The 16,278-nt window shown below is 35.4% G+C and overlaps 1 protein-coding gene across 1 annotated transcript; it reads left to right on the top strand.

Annotated features, from left to right (window-relative positions):
* The first annotated feature begins 68 nt into the window (after positions 1-68).
* On the top strand, positions 69-10,519 carry LOC120628266. The gene is made up of 6 exons (XM_039896551.1): positions 69-2,343; positions 3,856-4,150; positions 5,383-5,557; positions 6,837-6,989; positions 7,724-7,822; positions 9,823-10,519. The coding sequence occupies exons 1-6, from the start codon at positions 165-167 to the stop codon at positions 10,051-10,053; spliced, it is 3,132 nt and encodes a 1,043-aa protein (XP_039752485.1). The 5' UTR covers positions 69-164; the 3' UTR covers positions 10,054-10,519.
* The last annotated feature ends 5,759 nt before the right edge of the window (positions 10,520-16,278 follow it).

The following is a 16,278-nucleotide window of genomic DNA, read 5'->3' as shown; positions in this document are numbered from 1 at the left end:
TACTCTTTTGTCTGATCGGTTTATATTTTTCGACAGGCGTTGATTATCAAAGTAATCGTCTTAAAATGTCAAAATGGCTCTCGTAAGAGGTGTTTATATTGTAATTTTTAACTCGTCCTATATATTTTAAGATGATTAATCCGCTTATGTGAGTGTTTTTAATTATGTTACATAACACGGGCCCTTTCGGGCCGAATGATGTGCCAGTAAACGTGAATCCGCAATCAAACATGACCTCTATGAGTGGAAGGATGAATATTGGGAATAACATAAATAATTTAGCGAAATTACCACAACAGTCGCCTCAGATGGCAAACCCGCACTTCAATTTACCGGATTATCCTACCTACGGGTTAAATATGAACGCAGGTTTGAGCCCATTTCAAAATTTTCACCATGTTGGTTTTCAACAAAATACACTTCCACAAAGTTCAATTCACGAGAGCTGGCAAAACAACATGTTGCCTATGAACTTGAACATGCAAAGCGAGCATTCCATGCTGGGTTTTCCGCAATACAGCAAACCTGATGTCAGCGAACAGAGTTTCGCCAAGAGTATGTTAAACGTACCTCAAGTGCACACAAAGGCATTTCACAAACAGATGGGCATGGATGTCAACTATCACTACAACTTAAATCCTAGTTATCGACCATATGCTGATTACAATTTAGATTTGAGTGCTAAACCTAAATCAGATGATGTTCGTCAGTTCCTTGACCCAAATATTGCTAAGGAGCGTGTAGCACCTAGTCCGCACTACTCTGAGCAGATTGATTTAAGCAATAAACACAAAATGCATAATTTCACACGACCATACTTAGAAACAGCCACAACAAAATCTCTGATCCCCCAAAAACATGATGACACTAGTGGCAATGTAAATAATGATTTAAGTGTGCAGCTACAACGCTCAAAAGACAAACATCCTTATTTTGACTATGCTAACAGTGTAAAGCCTCAATTGGGTGTGGAAAATAGATATGGAGAAAGTGAGTTAGATTTATCAAAATCTTTTAAACATAGTAACTTGAACAGTAACTATCAGAATATAAGTGCAGATCACAGATTTTACAAGGATCAAGAGATAAGGCCCCAGAGTAATGAAATGTTGCCTAAGTTTCAACAACCCAATAACTTGAGTACCAATTACTCAAGTATGACCGCAGACTTAAGAATGTATAAGGATCAGGATCGAATATCTTCAAATTTAGAAAGGATTCTCAGTAAGCCACTGACTGAAAACTTAAATACATCTTTTCCGAGTGTCAATTCAGACCTCAGATATTATAAAGACAAAGAGGCCAGGTCACAAAATTTAGAAGCCATATTGTCTAAAACTCCAAAACCTGAAAATCTGAACACTAATTACTCGAGTACTACTACAGACCATAGGTTTGCTACTGAAACTAAGTCAAGGGCACAAAACAATGATGATGCTATACCTAAAATTCCTCAAACAGAAGCTAGTTTAACCACTGATTCCACAAAAGTTAGCTCAGACCTAAGAATGTTTAAGAATGACAATCCAAGCCCACAAAATTTAGAAAAAAGTGTACCAAAGCCACAGCCAGAAAAGTTAACTACCAACTATCAGCCTATTAACTCAGAGTTAAGGTTTTATAAAGACCAAGATTCCAGGCGCCGGAGTTTGGAGAACACTGTTAAAATGATTGAAAATATACTATCACATTCATCAAACTCTAGAAAAAGTCAATCAAACTCTTATTCAAGTAAATCAGCAGAACCTCAACCGAATGAACAAAAAGACAGATCTGAAACAAAAGATACAGAAAATGATAGCTTAAACAAAAGCGATATTAACACAACAGGTACTGGTAGTAATACAACATGTGAAGGTGATTCAAGTATTGATAATATTTCAAATGGTGACAAAAGTGATGAATCTAATGCAAACACTAGCAATGAATTAGAAGATGATAATGGGAATGAAGATGATGAAATGGATGAAAAAGTTCAGAGTAATGACGAAAGTGATTCTGAAGCTGATGGTATAAATAATGGATCTACTAACCAAAGTGAGAAAGAAATAAATACTAATAAAGTAACCATAAAAGAGGATGTAAAATCAGAGAGTGAAGACTCTTCATCAGAAGAAGATGTTAAACCAATGGATCTGTTCAATGAAAATGACCTTAAGAAGGAAGATAAAATAGATGATACTATTGTTGTGAAAGTTGAGGTATTACCAAATATAGTTGATATGGAGCATTTGAATCCATTCTACAGAGATGTTTTCGGAGTACAAAGTGATGATACAGCTAGTAATGATATAATTGAATCAGAGACCAGTGTTACTGTCGCTAAGGAGGTCATAAGGAATGGTAAATTAATATTTTTTTTATATGTTTGCATCTCAATCTGTGCATTGAAGGGACCCCACAGGTTTAAGGAACTCCTTCAATGCTTATAAGGTGGCTACATTGTATCCAAACTTTTTTATTATGCATTGCTATTGTGCTGATCCCACTTCTTTGAGTGGTTAAGTATTAAATAAAATTCTTCCTATTTTAAATTATTGGGTAATTTCATTATTTTAAAGGAGCAATAAAAAATTTGGCTTAGTGTTGATTGTTAAAAGGTAGAATATTTTGGAAGTATACATACAATTTGATTAATAAAACCTTATACATATTCAATTATTTCATGCTTAGTTAAGATTCTTTAAATTATCTAAGCTATATCTTGAGATGTTTATCAATGAAAGATCTGGTTGAATCAGAAAATTTGTTAACTTCTAATTCTATGCTTGTTGGAAACTGTTTTAATTTTCTACGTAACATTTACTACCATGTATATAAAAGAACAAATTCTGTCTATCGCATATAAAAAAAGAATTTACATTCAATTAACACATATAGTAAACAAGTCTGTCAGCCAATGTTTGATTATGGTATCCCAATTAAACTGGATGGAACTAAATCTATGCATAGAGTGAGCATAATGTTTCTTCATTGTGTCTCATTTTCTACCAGTGATTTCGTACCTCAAGCTGCATTATGGCTCCTACACATCCTACTAATATTATAAATGCGAAAGTTTGTGAGGATGGATCGATGGATGGATCGATGCATGGATGGATGATGATGATGATGATGATGATGATGATGATGATGATGTTTGTTACTCTTTCACGCGAAAACTACTGAACCAGTTTCACAGAATTTTGGAATTGAGATAGATTATACCCTGGATTAACACATAGGGCTCTTTTTATCCCGGGAAAATGTATAGTTCATGAAATCCAAAAACCCCGTACAAAGCTGCGGTCAACAGCTTCTGATGCATATTTTTTAACAATACTTTAATTCTTTTATATGCCTCGCGCACCAGCAATATTATATATAAATAAATATACTTTTTACGACAATACACACATCGCCATCTAGCCCCAAAGTAAGCGTAGCTTGTGTTATGGATACTAAAATGACTGGTGAATATTTTTATGAATAATACGTACATAAATACTTACAAAATACAGATAAACACCCAGACACTGAAAATTATCATGTTCATCACACAAATATTTTCCAGTTGTGGGAATCGAACCCACGGCCTTGGGCTCAGAAAGCAGGGTCGCTGCAAATTGCGCCAATCGGCCGTCAAACATTACGTTAACGTATTGTTAACAGATTAGAGTCAATAATATTGTAGTGTACAGGGGGATGTCTAAGGATACTTTGTGATAAAACCGTAAATATAACCGTAATGATACATACACAATCTAACAACAAGCTAAACTAATTTTGTTATACTTATCAGTGCAAATAATGCTTAAATGCAATTTCATTTATTTTAATCCCTTTAGAAACTGCATTTAATGTATTTTCTTTTAGGTGCAGCAATCGAAGGCGCGTTTTTCGAATGTCCACACTGCAGTCTATACTTCAATCATCCTAAGAGGTTCCTAATCCATACAAAATGGCACACTTTTGGATTAACCAATGAGAAACGAACGGAGTTACAAAAAGAGAAGGAAATGAGAAAGCAGCTGAGGAAAGAAGCAAGAGTGTTGGAGAGGATGCATATGAATGAAGTTAACGATATCAGTGCTCCAGGGAGGAAGTTCAACTGCAGAGATTGTGATAAGGTGTTCCTTGGTAAAGCCAGCCTGAAGAACCATAGACAGAGGTGAGTTGAAAATTTAAAAATGGAGTCTGTAACCTATGTTTCCAGCTAGATAATGTACTAGAGCAGATAATAGAAGTGAGAAAGATTGGTATTGCTATTTGTTATTATAAACAACGTGTAATAGAATTACTAAATAGTATTGAAGGATGCATAAGTCAATTTCAGAAGGAATCACCTGTAAAAATATTAAATCAAAGGAATGCTATTTATTTTTTCATACAAACGAACTCAAAACATTCTAAGAGTTTACTTATGACAACTCTGTTGAAAATAAAAGACCGACACGCGCATAGTACCTTCACTACGCGACGCGTACCTTATATAATAATAATAATATATAATCATTTATTTCAGACGTTTGCATCCATAGATTGTTAGTAACAATTTTTCCTTAATTTTCTTTACTAACTTAGTGGTTAGTATTGATAAATATAAATAATAAAAAATAAATAAAAATAAACAATACTATACTCAGAGACAGAACATAATGTACCTCTAAAGCCTGTGAAGTATTATTTCAGTTTTCATTTACACACTGTATTATAATTGTTTCTCCAATAGTAACGATTTGGGTCACCAGTTTTTTGGTATATCTTCAGTTTCCTGCAACGAGAGTTGCGCCTTTATATTTCCAAATATCGTTGTTTTACACCCAACTTAGAATGCACTCCGAATACTTGGGACGTATTGATTGATAGATTGACAGGATTTTTCTGAAAGCCTGCCTTTCCTCGATATTCTGGATCAATTAGGGCCCTTTTCATATCATGCAGATTTCTAAGGGTTGCCCGTATCCTATTATTTTATATAGGAACCTTTTTTTAGTAGGTATCTATATATACGCTATCAAACACGCGTGCGGAAAACAACAGGACAGTATAAGGGCCTTAAGTGAACCCCAGTACATTTTGATCGGCCCATTACCGGCCCACTCCAGGACACAGGTGTCCTCTTACAATGATAAGGGTTCAGGCCGTAGTTTACCATGCTGGCCAAGTGCGGATTGGTAGACTTAACACGCCGTTGAGAACGTTATGGAGAACTCTCAGGCATGCAAGATTCCTCACGATGGTTTCCTTCACCGTTTGAAGCAAGTGCTATTTAAACTGCTTGAATTAGAAACACACATAACTCCGAAAAGTTATTAGTGCGTGCCGGGGCTCGAACTCGGTATCCACGAAAGAAAAGCCGAAGCATTACCCACTAGGCTATGATAGCATTATTTTTTAAAGATATCATCCAACACGCGTGCGCGACTGCAAAATCTGCGGCAAGACAATGCTAGGCTGGATGGCTCTTCGGGCTCATATGGCGACCCATATTTGCGAGTCGGGCTACCAGTGTGATAGATGCCCCAAGCGGTTCAAGCACCCGCACTCGTTGGCCAAGCATCGTGACACCCACTTGGTAAGTGTAATATTATTTCTACAGAACACGCCACGAATTGAAAACTTTGACTCCCACAGCAACTCGCTTGCTACTCTGTCTACCAGTATGACTCTGTAGTATGACGGCTTGGGACAGCTGTCAAGCTGTCTTAAGCCGTTCATAAACACGCACTCCGCTAGCCAAGCATCACGACACACACATGGTAAGTTAAGTAAGACTTCTTCAGCACACGTCAAGAAAGTTGAAAACTTGAGCTCCAATAGCAAGCCTCATGGCAATTTGCTTGCTAAACTGGCTACTAGTGTGACAACTGTCTCAAGCCGTTCATACGCACGCACTCGTTAGCCAAGCATCGCGATACACTCTTAGTAAGTGAAGTAAGACTTCTATAGCACACGTCACGAAAGTTGAAAAGGTGGATTCCCATAGCAACTCGCTTGCCACTCTGTCTACCAGTATGACATCTGTCCTAAGTGTCAAGCACCCGCCGTAAGTGTGGTAGCATTTCTACAGTGACTACGCGAAAGTTGAAAACGTGATCTCCCATACCAACTCGCTTACGGAACTTCCTACCATTGTAACAGCTGGCGTAATCATGAACTGATTGAGTGAAACCACACTCGCTGGCCAAGAATCGTGACTCTTGGTAAATATAACGAGTTAAGTTGACGAATTTATTTATAGCCATCAACTCACTCCTATGTCATATCTTATATGTAATGTACGCATCAAAAGTGCCATCTATGTGCCTATTTGAATAAAGAAATATTTGAATTTCACTTTGACTTTATAAGGCTGGGATTGCACCAGTAAGTTGGTCACGCTTATGCAAGTCACTGTAACTAGCTTACAAAGTTGTATACACTAGTAAATAAAAATTTCCCGTAAGTGACTTACGTAAGTAAAACTTATAGGTGTAATCCCACGCTAGTAACATTTCTACAGCGAACGACCCGGCAGTTGAAAATATGGACTCTGGTAATGAGTAATTCATACCTTGCATAGAATTAGTAAAATTTCATTAGCCGAGTGATTATTGTTTATTCTTAAATCATAAGAGGAACAGATAATTTTCGCTTTTAAAAAAAACAAGCTTTACTGGCCACAAACATCCATTATATTTGCCAGAACATCGCGTCTAATTTCTGACGAATTATTTATTTATGAAAGAATGTTATAAACTGTGCTAAAGTTGGACTAAATGAATCGAAATCAACACATCTTAAACAAAACTCCCACAGTTCGGTTTTAATTATTAAATATGAGTATTTTAACTATAAAGTGATGAAACTTACAGGAGAAAACACACGCGTGTCCGCAATGCCCCAAGAAGTTCGGCTCCGCGATGCTGCTGAACGTGCATTCGAAAACACACGAGCGGGCATTGCGTGGAGCGACATTCCGGTGTACGTACTGCGGGAAAGGGTTCTTCGAGTCCTACAGTTTACAGGTAACGTTGTTGCAGGTTTTATTTTTACCAAATTTTTCCCAACATTCTTTGGTGTATTGTTTGATGTATGTTAGAAAGTTGGGATTTATATTTAACCAAATTACTGTGTGTTAGAAATTTAAAATATTAACCGTAGGAGTTACATGACAATACAAAGAGAACAATTAACAAAAATATTTAATAGAAAATTTAAAAAAATGTATGTGTTTATATACTCTTTGCATCAAAAAAATATATATATCCCACCTAGGAGCATGAAAACGTTATTTTTATTGTTTAATAGATGGCTGAACTATCATTTGTTCATTCAAGCCCATGATTAAGAGCTCTCAATGGGTTCATAACTAGTCGGGCCATATCCGACGAAAATCCACGAGGGTTCAGCCATCAATGAAACTAAAAAATAATAATATATACTACTACGACGATACACACACATCGCCATCTAGCCCCAAAGTAAGCGTAGCTTGTGTTATGTTTACCGAGATAGCTGATGAATATTTTTTTTAATGAATATAATACACATAAATACTTATAATATACAGATAAACATCCAGACACTGAAAAACATTCATGTTCATCACACAAACATTTTCCAGTTGTGGGAATCGAACCCACGGCCTTGGACTCAGAAAGCGGGGTCGGTGCCCACTGCGCCACTCGGCCGTCGTTTCATGAACTAAAAAATGGTCTCTTAGCCACGTGATGAATATGTAGCTGACTACACTCCACAGGTACACGAGAGGACACATCGCAACGAGCGACCGTACTTGTGCGAGATCTGCAACACAAGCTTCGGCACCAATTCCAGTCTGAAGAGACATTTGAAAGTCGTGAGTATCTTCGGTGCGGTCAAAACGGCTATAGCCTCCGGTAGTAGTACAGGTTGTAGTAACTGAGCTCGTCAGGTGAAGTACTACCGACATGCCTGCGTTCTGTTGTGAAAGGCGTGATTGTTCGTATAGTTATTATGTATATTTTATTCGTTAAAATACCTAAAAAGAAAAAGACCCTCGCAGATGTGAAACACCGAAATGTATGTGCATGAAAGAACAAATTACGACGGGAATCAGATATGGCATAGTGTAAAAGATAAAGTATCACAATTTATTTTCCATAAAATAATTACTGTTTATTACATAAATATGCATTTTTATTAAATACATTTTTTTTTTTTAATTAGCGTCAACTCGACTACGTATAGTACATATAATGCATCATATAGCGTGGCGATGCGTCGTCACGGCCTGTAATAGATGTTTCACATTTAAAAAAATCTATTTTCTTGTTTAATTTTTACTCAATACTTGTTTAAATTAGAGCATACTATTGCATACTAGCGGACCCGTGCTCACTTCGTCGGACGGTAAACACTTTCACTTTTGATGAAATTATGATTTCACTGCAGATGTATGTTTGTACTCACAGGTCAATTTGGCTATATTACCGGTTTTAACACGAGTGAATGTAATGATTATGATTAAATAAATAATGTTTATTTAATTTGTTCAAAATACTATAAAAAGATGTAATGTTTTAATTTAGTAACAAAATAAAGTGTCTGTCAGGAGTTCCAACCCGAGATAAGCGAACATATATTATTTTTCAAGAGACTAACATGTTTTTTTTATATATTTAAACATCTTTATTGCGTAGTATAGGATAAATTAAGAATATACATTTAAAAAAATATAGGTAAAATGCGACCTTATCACTAAAAGTGACCTCTTCCAGTTTACTTAAACGATAGGAATATACATTGAAGACAAGAAATTGCAATTACCAAAAAACAATACAAAAATTTAAACATTAAAGTACATCTAAAAACCGTCAAATAGAAATATCACTCAATAGATTACAAAATGGTCGCGGTTCTACCGGTTTTGCGGTTGTTTATCTGTTGAAACTTGCGTTTAAAAAAAACTTGCGGGCGCGCGAATGTTGTGTGAAGGAGATAGCGCGATATAGGTCGCCCATTATATCTCTATCTTTATTGGCGCGGGTTATAAGCAAGATCATGCATCCACGCTACGCTTCAAATAGATGGTCACAGGGTAGCATGTTGCAGGACGTGCTCCTTGCATGCCCTGTGAAGTTTTGCTCTGTTTATAGGCGATGGTTTTCCACTTCAGGTGGGCCATCTGCTTGGTCTGTCAATTATCCCTACTAATATTATAAATGTCAATGTAAGTTTGTTTGTTACGCTTTCACGCAAAAACTACTTAACCGATACTCATTAAACTTTGTACACATATTCTTGAAAGTGTTAGAAGTAATATAGAATACTTTTTATCCCGACATTAAGCTCGGTTCCTTTGGGAGAGGGGATACACCATAACTCCGACAAATTATAACCGATTTAAATAATTATTTTTGTACTATAGAGGTTATAATATGTGTTAAATTTTGCCCAAACTTTGTGTAGATCTGATGAATGCGGTTGGAGATAGAGGATAGAACTCCTCAGCGGACAGCAGCAAACCCCTCATTTAAGGCTTATAGCTACTGAATACTTAAATTTTTTTTTAAACTACAACTAAATTGAATGCCACATTAGAAAACAAAATCAAACGCAGACGAAGTCGCGGGCAACAGCTAGTTACCATATAAAAAACTAACATTTCATTGTAAACTGTAAAATGATATTGCCAAAGAGCAATCTGCTGAGTTTCTTGCCGGCTCCTCTCGGTGGAATCTGCCTTCCGAAACGATGTTAGAGTCACTATAAACAGTCTGACTTGACGTTTCAAAATTGCTAATAAAGTGGGCTTACTTGAAATAAATGAATTTTAAATTTTGAATTTTTTGAATGAACCTCGTGTCTGTTTTCCAGTCCCATAGCACCTCGAAGCCGTTTGAGTGCCCGACCTGCCACCGCTCGTTCATCTCGGAGGCGATCCGGGATCGGCACGCGATGCGTAACCATGGCAACCCGGAGGACTTCAAGTTCCTGTGCAAGCAGTGCCCGTGCAAGTACCTCAAGCTGAAGGACTTGCGAAAACACATGTACAAAGTGCACCCGAAGGGCAAGAGGAAGAAAAAGGACCAATCCGATTCCGAGTAAATTATTGCGATTGCGAATACAAATCCAAAATCGTTTTAATGCAAACGAGTTAATAACCGATTACCGTGCACCCGCCCGCACCAAAAGGGGGGTAATGTTTTTATAATAAATAAAGATGGCGTAATCGACTAATATCAGAAATCGACGGTGGACGCAGAAAGTATTGAGAGTTTAAATAGGAATTAGATATCGAATTTTTTTACATAATTGAAGTAATTTAATTATATTCCAATGGAGAATTCTGCAAATGGTGAAATATTTGCGCGCAGTTGGGCCTTTGCTCAATATTTACCCAGCCAACAAGACCCTGAATCCCGAAAGAAAAACCAATATGGCGTGTCACATCAGATATACAGGGTTAGATAAAAATACCAGAAAGCTCTCGGCCTGGAATTGCTTACATTCAAAGTAACAACTTTTGCTCTAAAACTTTTTTTAAAACATGATAGTTTGTGAAATATTAAATATTCAATATTTTACATAGATACTCTATTTGTAACTACTCTGTAATCAGTGGCGTGCATAGAGATACCCTCTGACCCTCCAGATGATATAAAATGAAGAAAATCTCCAGTACGAGTTATAAAAAACTGAACGTAAGAGTTATAAAAATCCTACCCTCAAGTATTTATAACTCATACTGTAGATTTCATTCAATTTTATATCATCTGTATACCCTGTGCGTACCCTCTATGCACGCCACTGACTGTAATGTAACATCGGCAACCGCGTGCGAACCACGACTCTTACTCACGACGCAGCGGTTAAGCAACAGGGACATTGGACTATGGTGACTGTTTTGCTGATCATATGTATACGGCTTCACAGTGTAATGTCTATTTGCAGAAATGTAAAGACACTTTACAGTATTAATTAACTTTTGTCTACGAAATAAATTAATTAATACTTTACTTTGAAAAGTCGAACAAAAGGTGTTAGTTTGAATGGTGGAAACTACAAGGCCCAGAGCTTTCTGTTATTTTTTATTTAATCCTGTATGCAGGCTAAATATGGCATGTGCGACCACTAATTTTCTGTTAAGTGTTGCACAGCTTATTCATAAATTTTGTCTCTGTCACTTTACTAACAGTAAGAAAGTGACAAAACTTAAGGTTAGGCTATTCACACATAACACTTATCGAGAGGTGTCAAAACCGGCCCTTAAATAGTGTCTTTTTAATAAAAGTTATATACGAAAATTAATTTTAAATACACACTTTATAGCATACACAGCGTGTAACGGAATCCCGAAATACTGTTGAAGGAAGCATAATAAGGAATTTCATAAGGAATCACCCTGTAAGAATATTAAATCAGAGGAAGGATATTTATTTTATAAAACATTTTAATTGTTTACTTACAACAACCCTATCGAAGATAAAAGACCGACACGCGCATAGTACCTACGCTAAGCGACGACGTACCTTAAAAGGGACAGAAGTTACTTGAATTTGATTTTACTTGTGATGTATCTTATTTCTTTCAGTAAAAACCAGATTCGGTTGGTTTTCATTTACACGTTGTATATGATGTTAGGTATGCTCGGAGTATCTCCACATAATCGATTCAGAAATGAGATCCGTAGAATCCGCTTTGTCCTCCTCTCCTTTGCAACGCCCTTGACTGCGCGCAAATGTCCCCATTTGCAGGTTCTAAGAATAAAGATCTTGCGAATTGAGTAAATCGCCTATTTTCAAATTATTTAGATGTTAGGTGGTTTAGGGTTTAAATATTGTTAATTAAAGATTAGTGAAACTTAATTAAAACAATAACAATTAAAAGCACATTACGAAAACAGCTTCCGCGTCGCACGTTTGTGGCCAGTAGCCGAAAAACATCTAATAGCGGATTCGCTCGGTTTGATTTTAGTTGATCAACTGCTAAATCGCTTAACAGACGTTCAATCAAACTCAATCGGTTATAAAACGGCTAAAACGAACCGTGCGAACCCAGTATAAAAACCTGCCAGAAGGGATACATACTAAGTGCAAGAAACCGCATTAAAATCGGCACGCAGTAGTTTTTTATGGAAGCAAAAACAGGCAACCTAAACTCTATTTTTTCTTACTCGTCTTATTGTGTAAACAATCTTTTTATTGCTTTTAAGAGTGAAGTATGTTTTAAAAATAGTATAATATATATGTATAAGTGATAAAAGTAATATTTAAAATCTAAAGAACCCCCGACAAAAAAAAAAACTAACTCACTCACTATCGATTGGACATGAGAAAGTTAGTCAGATCCCCTCATCTACTAGAAAAGAGCTGATGCTTTAAACGGCTGAACAGATTTTCCTGAAACATGTCGAAGAACACACGGGATAAAATTATCTATGACACAAAAAAAACTAAACAGAAAATAGAAATAGTTTCAGAGCCGTTTGGGAGCCACGAAACCACAGACACATTAAACTAATAACACCCCTCCTTTTTGCGTCGGGGGTTAAAAGAAATAAAATAAAAAGAGGTATCCTTTTTTATTTTCAAATTCAAAATTTCTTCATTCATGTAGCCCTATCACAGGCACTTATGAAGCGTTCATACATATATTTTTACATAATTGTAAGGGGATGGTGATAACTTCGTTCGCCAACTTAAAGGGTTTCAAACGCGCCCTGGTCTAAGAAAAGCCCAGAACAAACCTATGCCGGGTAAATTTTTATTAAAACAATTTATGTTTTTGCAAAATTGTTTACGTTATAAGACATTAAGAAAAAATTTTGTTTAGTTTGCCATACGCCTCTTATATATATCATGATTAACACCGCGCAACTAATATTGGTAAATACCGCTTTATTACACATTAACATTTTTATTAAGTAATAATTGATGGCTCACCTTATAGAAGGTGGAAAACTATCACTCATAATCTACTACATAATCAAAGCTCTCATCAAAACACTCCAGAGCATGCAAGGAATATGTCCTGCAAAGTACCGCCCTGTGTTCACTACCCTGAGGCGTGGGTTTAAACCTCATGTGCCCGTAACTACAACGGCAACCACGTTCTTCAAACCGGAACACAGCAATGCTGATTGACGGCAGAAATAAGCATGGCGGTATTGGTTTTCTGGAGGAGCTCTGTCACAAAAGGCTATTTTCAATAAATAATCTGAATAGGTAGTGCAATTCTGTTAAATTTCATGATGTTATTTTATTATAAATATGCCATCAAATCAAAATAGGTTAGAAGCCATGTTTGGAAATTAAAGTAATCGAATGTTATGAGGAAGCAAAAAAAAATCTCGTAATATTTGAAATAAGAACGGAGTTGATTGATATACTAATATTCGTTTTGACTGGTAAAAATACATATCGAAGTATCAACATCGATTTGAAACCCCATTGAGTCAGCATGAAAGTATTTTTCTTTTCTAAAAAAAGCTTTGTTATTTCTTCTAAGACGATGGTAAAATACTTATAATCTGTTTGTGGGTAATTTACTTAGACAATTTTGATGTAGCTTTTAATCTCAATTTACGAATATTTCATTTGGACATTAAATAATATTCACATTCGTATATTACTTTTCATATAATTTAAATGGAAGTTGAAAAAAAAAAGTTTAAATACATCAAGGTCGTTTTATATTACCCAAAATCGACATAGTATAAAAGAATACAAGAAATACAAAGGTCACAAAATTTTGTTTAGAAAGAAGGTTTTGTATAACTTCTTAATAATTCCAATGTTCTCTGCTTTTTATTTCCTATTTTGGTGCTAGGACCGAATGGTCGGACACTTAACTTGGGGGTGTAACCACATTTGTCAGCATCGATTCGCATTTCCTGAGACGCATTGTGATTCAATGGCATAATTTGACGCATTCATCAAACTCGTATGTCCATTAAAATGGATCTCATGTGCCCCTATTTATCGTTATAGCTTTAGCGTTTAGTATAACCCCGGCATGATTTATTAACGAAGTTACTTTCTTAAGTACGAAAATAGCCATTCTCAATAGACAAAATGCGAATTGATGCTGACAAATTTGATTTTGCACTTCAACTACTTTAATTTCTGTGAATTCAGTTCATGTAACTTTCAGACCCGATTTGGTAATGCTATTTAAGACATAAAAATGTACAGTATTTCATTGTATCGATGTTTCTGACTAGAAATCTTGCTATTTGTAATATAAATTTCAATTTTTTAACGCCCCTAACCGGTATTAATTTGTATTTCTTCGAGAAATTGAAGAAATCAAGGTTTTTGTCGATTCCCTACAAATCAAAAGTATATATTTCAAAAGTAATAATATATATCAGACCAACTTTAAAAAAAAATTTCAAGTCATATTTACAGTGAAATGTAAAATAAATGATAAAAAAACTATAGATAACTCTACTATGCACGTTCACAAAAACTTGATTCATTATAATAAAGTTTTTTTTCTTAAAAATAATTGTATAGCGTATCCCAAAATTTTGTGACATCTAGGCTTTGATAAATCCTTGATTTCCTCATTATCCTGCGATATTTACTTTGGAATACCGTCGCGGGACTTTGCGACTTGTACCATTATTATAAATCTAATAAGTTAAATTACTGGCCCAAACCCGTGCTGACGTCCGTGCGTTTAAAAGATGGCATACGAAAAGCCACGGTGAGTTGATTCAAATCAAATCAAAATATTTTGAATGCTCAGAAATACGCTACTAAAACCTTCGACACGATAATATGGGCACGCAAAATACTGATTTAAATTCAATCAACACGCGTGACGTTTCGTATTCTGAAGTAGCGCGTTGCGTATGTATTGCCTTAATGTATTTACCGGTGAAAGACTAAAGGAAAAAGAAAGACAGTCGACGGGTCGCAAAAAATAAACAGGTTTGTCGAAGTGTAGATAGTGCGAGAATACAATAGAATATATGTATAATTTTTTTGCATTTTGTTCCTTTACACAATACACAAGGACACCTAAAGAGCACCACCACTTATTCATAAACCCTATAAATCAGCTTATCTCACTCTTCGTGTCGGGCGTTTATAGTTAGGAACTTACAACTTAAATACTTAACTGGACCATTGTTTTAACGTGTGATAATTTATAAAATAAAAGAGACGGCTAAATATTTTCAGTTCCAAGCGAATATTATAGGTACTCTGTCGGGTTTCCGATAATTGCTAACTAGTGGCTACCTTCATACATCATTTGCGATGATTTATTTGTTTTGTCAAATATTTCAACTGAATATTTACGTTTTGATTTGGTTTATGTTGAATTTCAAGTATTCTACGTATGTGACACGCAACTGGCTTAACCTATATAAATATTTGTTCCGTATATCTTTTGCCTTTAATCTGAGTTACCGGTGTGACATATTAGATCTGGTCTATCGTAAAGCAATCGAATAGATAAATTATAACGTTATCAAAGTAATTATTTGACATACATAATAAAATTTATATATATTATTTGTTTATAATTAAAATACATTAGGTCTATGGGCAGTGTTAGTTTATAGGTGTTATAACAACTTTTGTTATTTTATTAATGCAATACGTGATACCCGGGATCTTTAGTATCAAAAAAATTCAAAAAAAAAAAAAAAAAAAAAAAATTTATTTATTTCAAGTAGGCCTAATATAAGCACTTTTGAAACGTCAAGTCTGTCTACGTTCTATCAACTTTACACTCTTACTTGTTGAACTTATATTTTCCTGCAAATGGTTATACACGTGTAAAACCTATGCGATCGAACGAAAGCTTTTTGCACGTGAACAAAACTGGCTTCTCTTTTACACATATTCATATTTCAAAGATCCCGTCTATCTTTTTCCTCGAATCTGAGACAGAATGATTAACAAAAAAGTATTTAAATTTTTATCGTGAATACATCTTAATATTCTGCTGCTGTATAAAAAAGCCATTTGTTACAACTTGAGACTATTTGGTCTTAACACTTTTTATGTGTAGCCAAGAAGGGTAACATTGCTCAAGGTGCCAGGGGTAGAGTCAAACTACTACCTAGGTATTTTTACTAAATCACAGGAAAAGATTTGAATCGCAGATTAGGAGAAATTACGAGTGAATTCACTCATTTGTCAAGTGACAGTTATTCACTCAGTTGTAGTAAGGGCAGTATCCTGCACTTTTTTAATATACGAACGGATTAAGAGTGGAACGAAATCTACTAATAGATTATGTAATATCCGAAATACTGGCGAATTTGTGACAATGTTGGCAAATTGTTGGAAACAAAATCTTGCCTTAATTTAC

The sequence above is a fragment of the Pararge aegeria genome, chromosome 12, assembly GCF_905163445.1.
Source record: "Pararge aegeria chromosome 12, ilParAegt1.1, whole genome shotgun sequence".
NCBI lineage: Eukaryota > Metazoa > Arthropoda > Insecta > Lepidoptera > Nymphalidae > Pararge > Pararge aegeria.
This window is presented reverse-complemented; position numbering and strand designations above follow the sequence as displayed.

Excerpts from the sequence above, each read along its gene's own strand:
- LOC120628266 (XM_039896551.1), top strand. The coding sequence starts at position 165 with ATGTTACATAACACGGGCCCTTTCGGGCCGAATGATGTGCCAGTAAAC. Across the intron at positions 2,344-3,855 it reads TAAGGAGGTCATAAGGAATG|GTGCAGCAATCGAAGGCGCG; the intron begins GTAAATTAATAT and ends ATTTTCTTTTAG. Across the intron at positions 6,990-7,723 it reads TCGAGTCCTACAGTTTACAG|GTACACGAGAGGACACATCG; the intron begins GTAACGTTGTTG and ends TACACTCCACAG.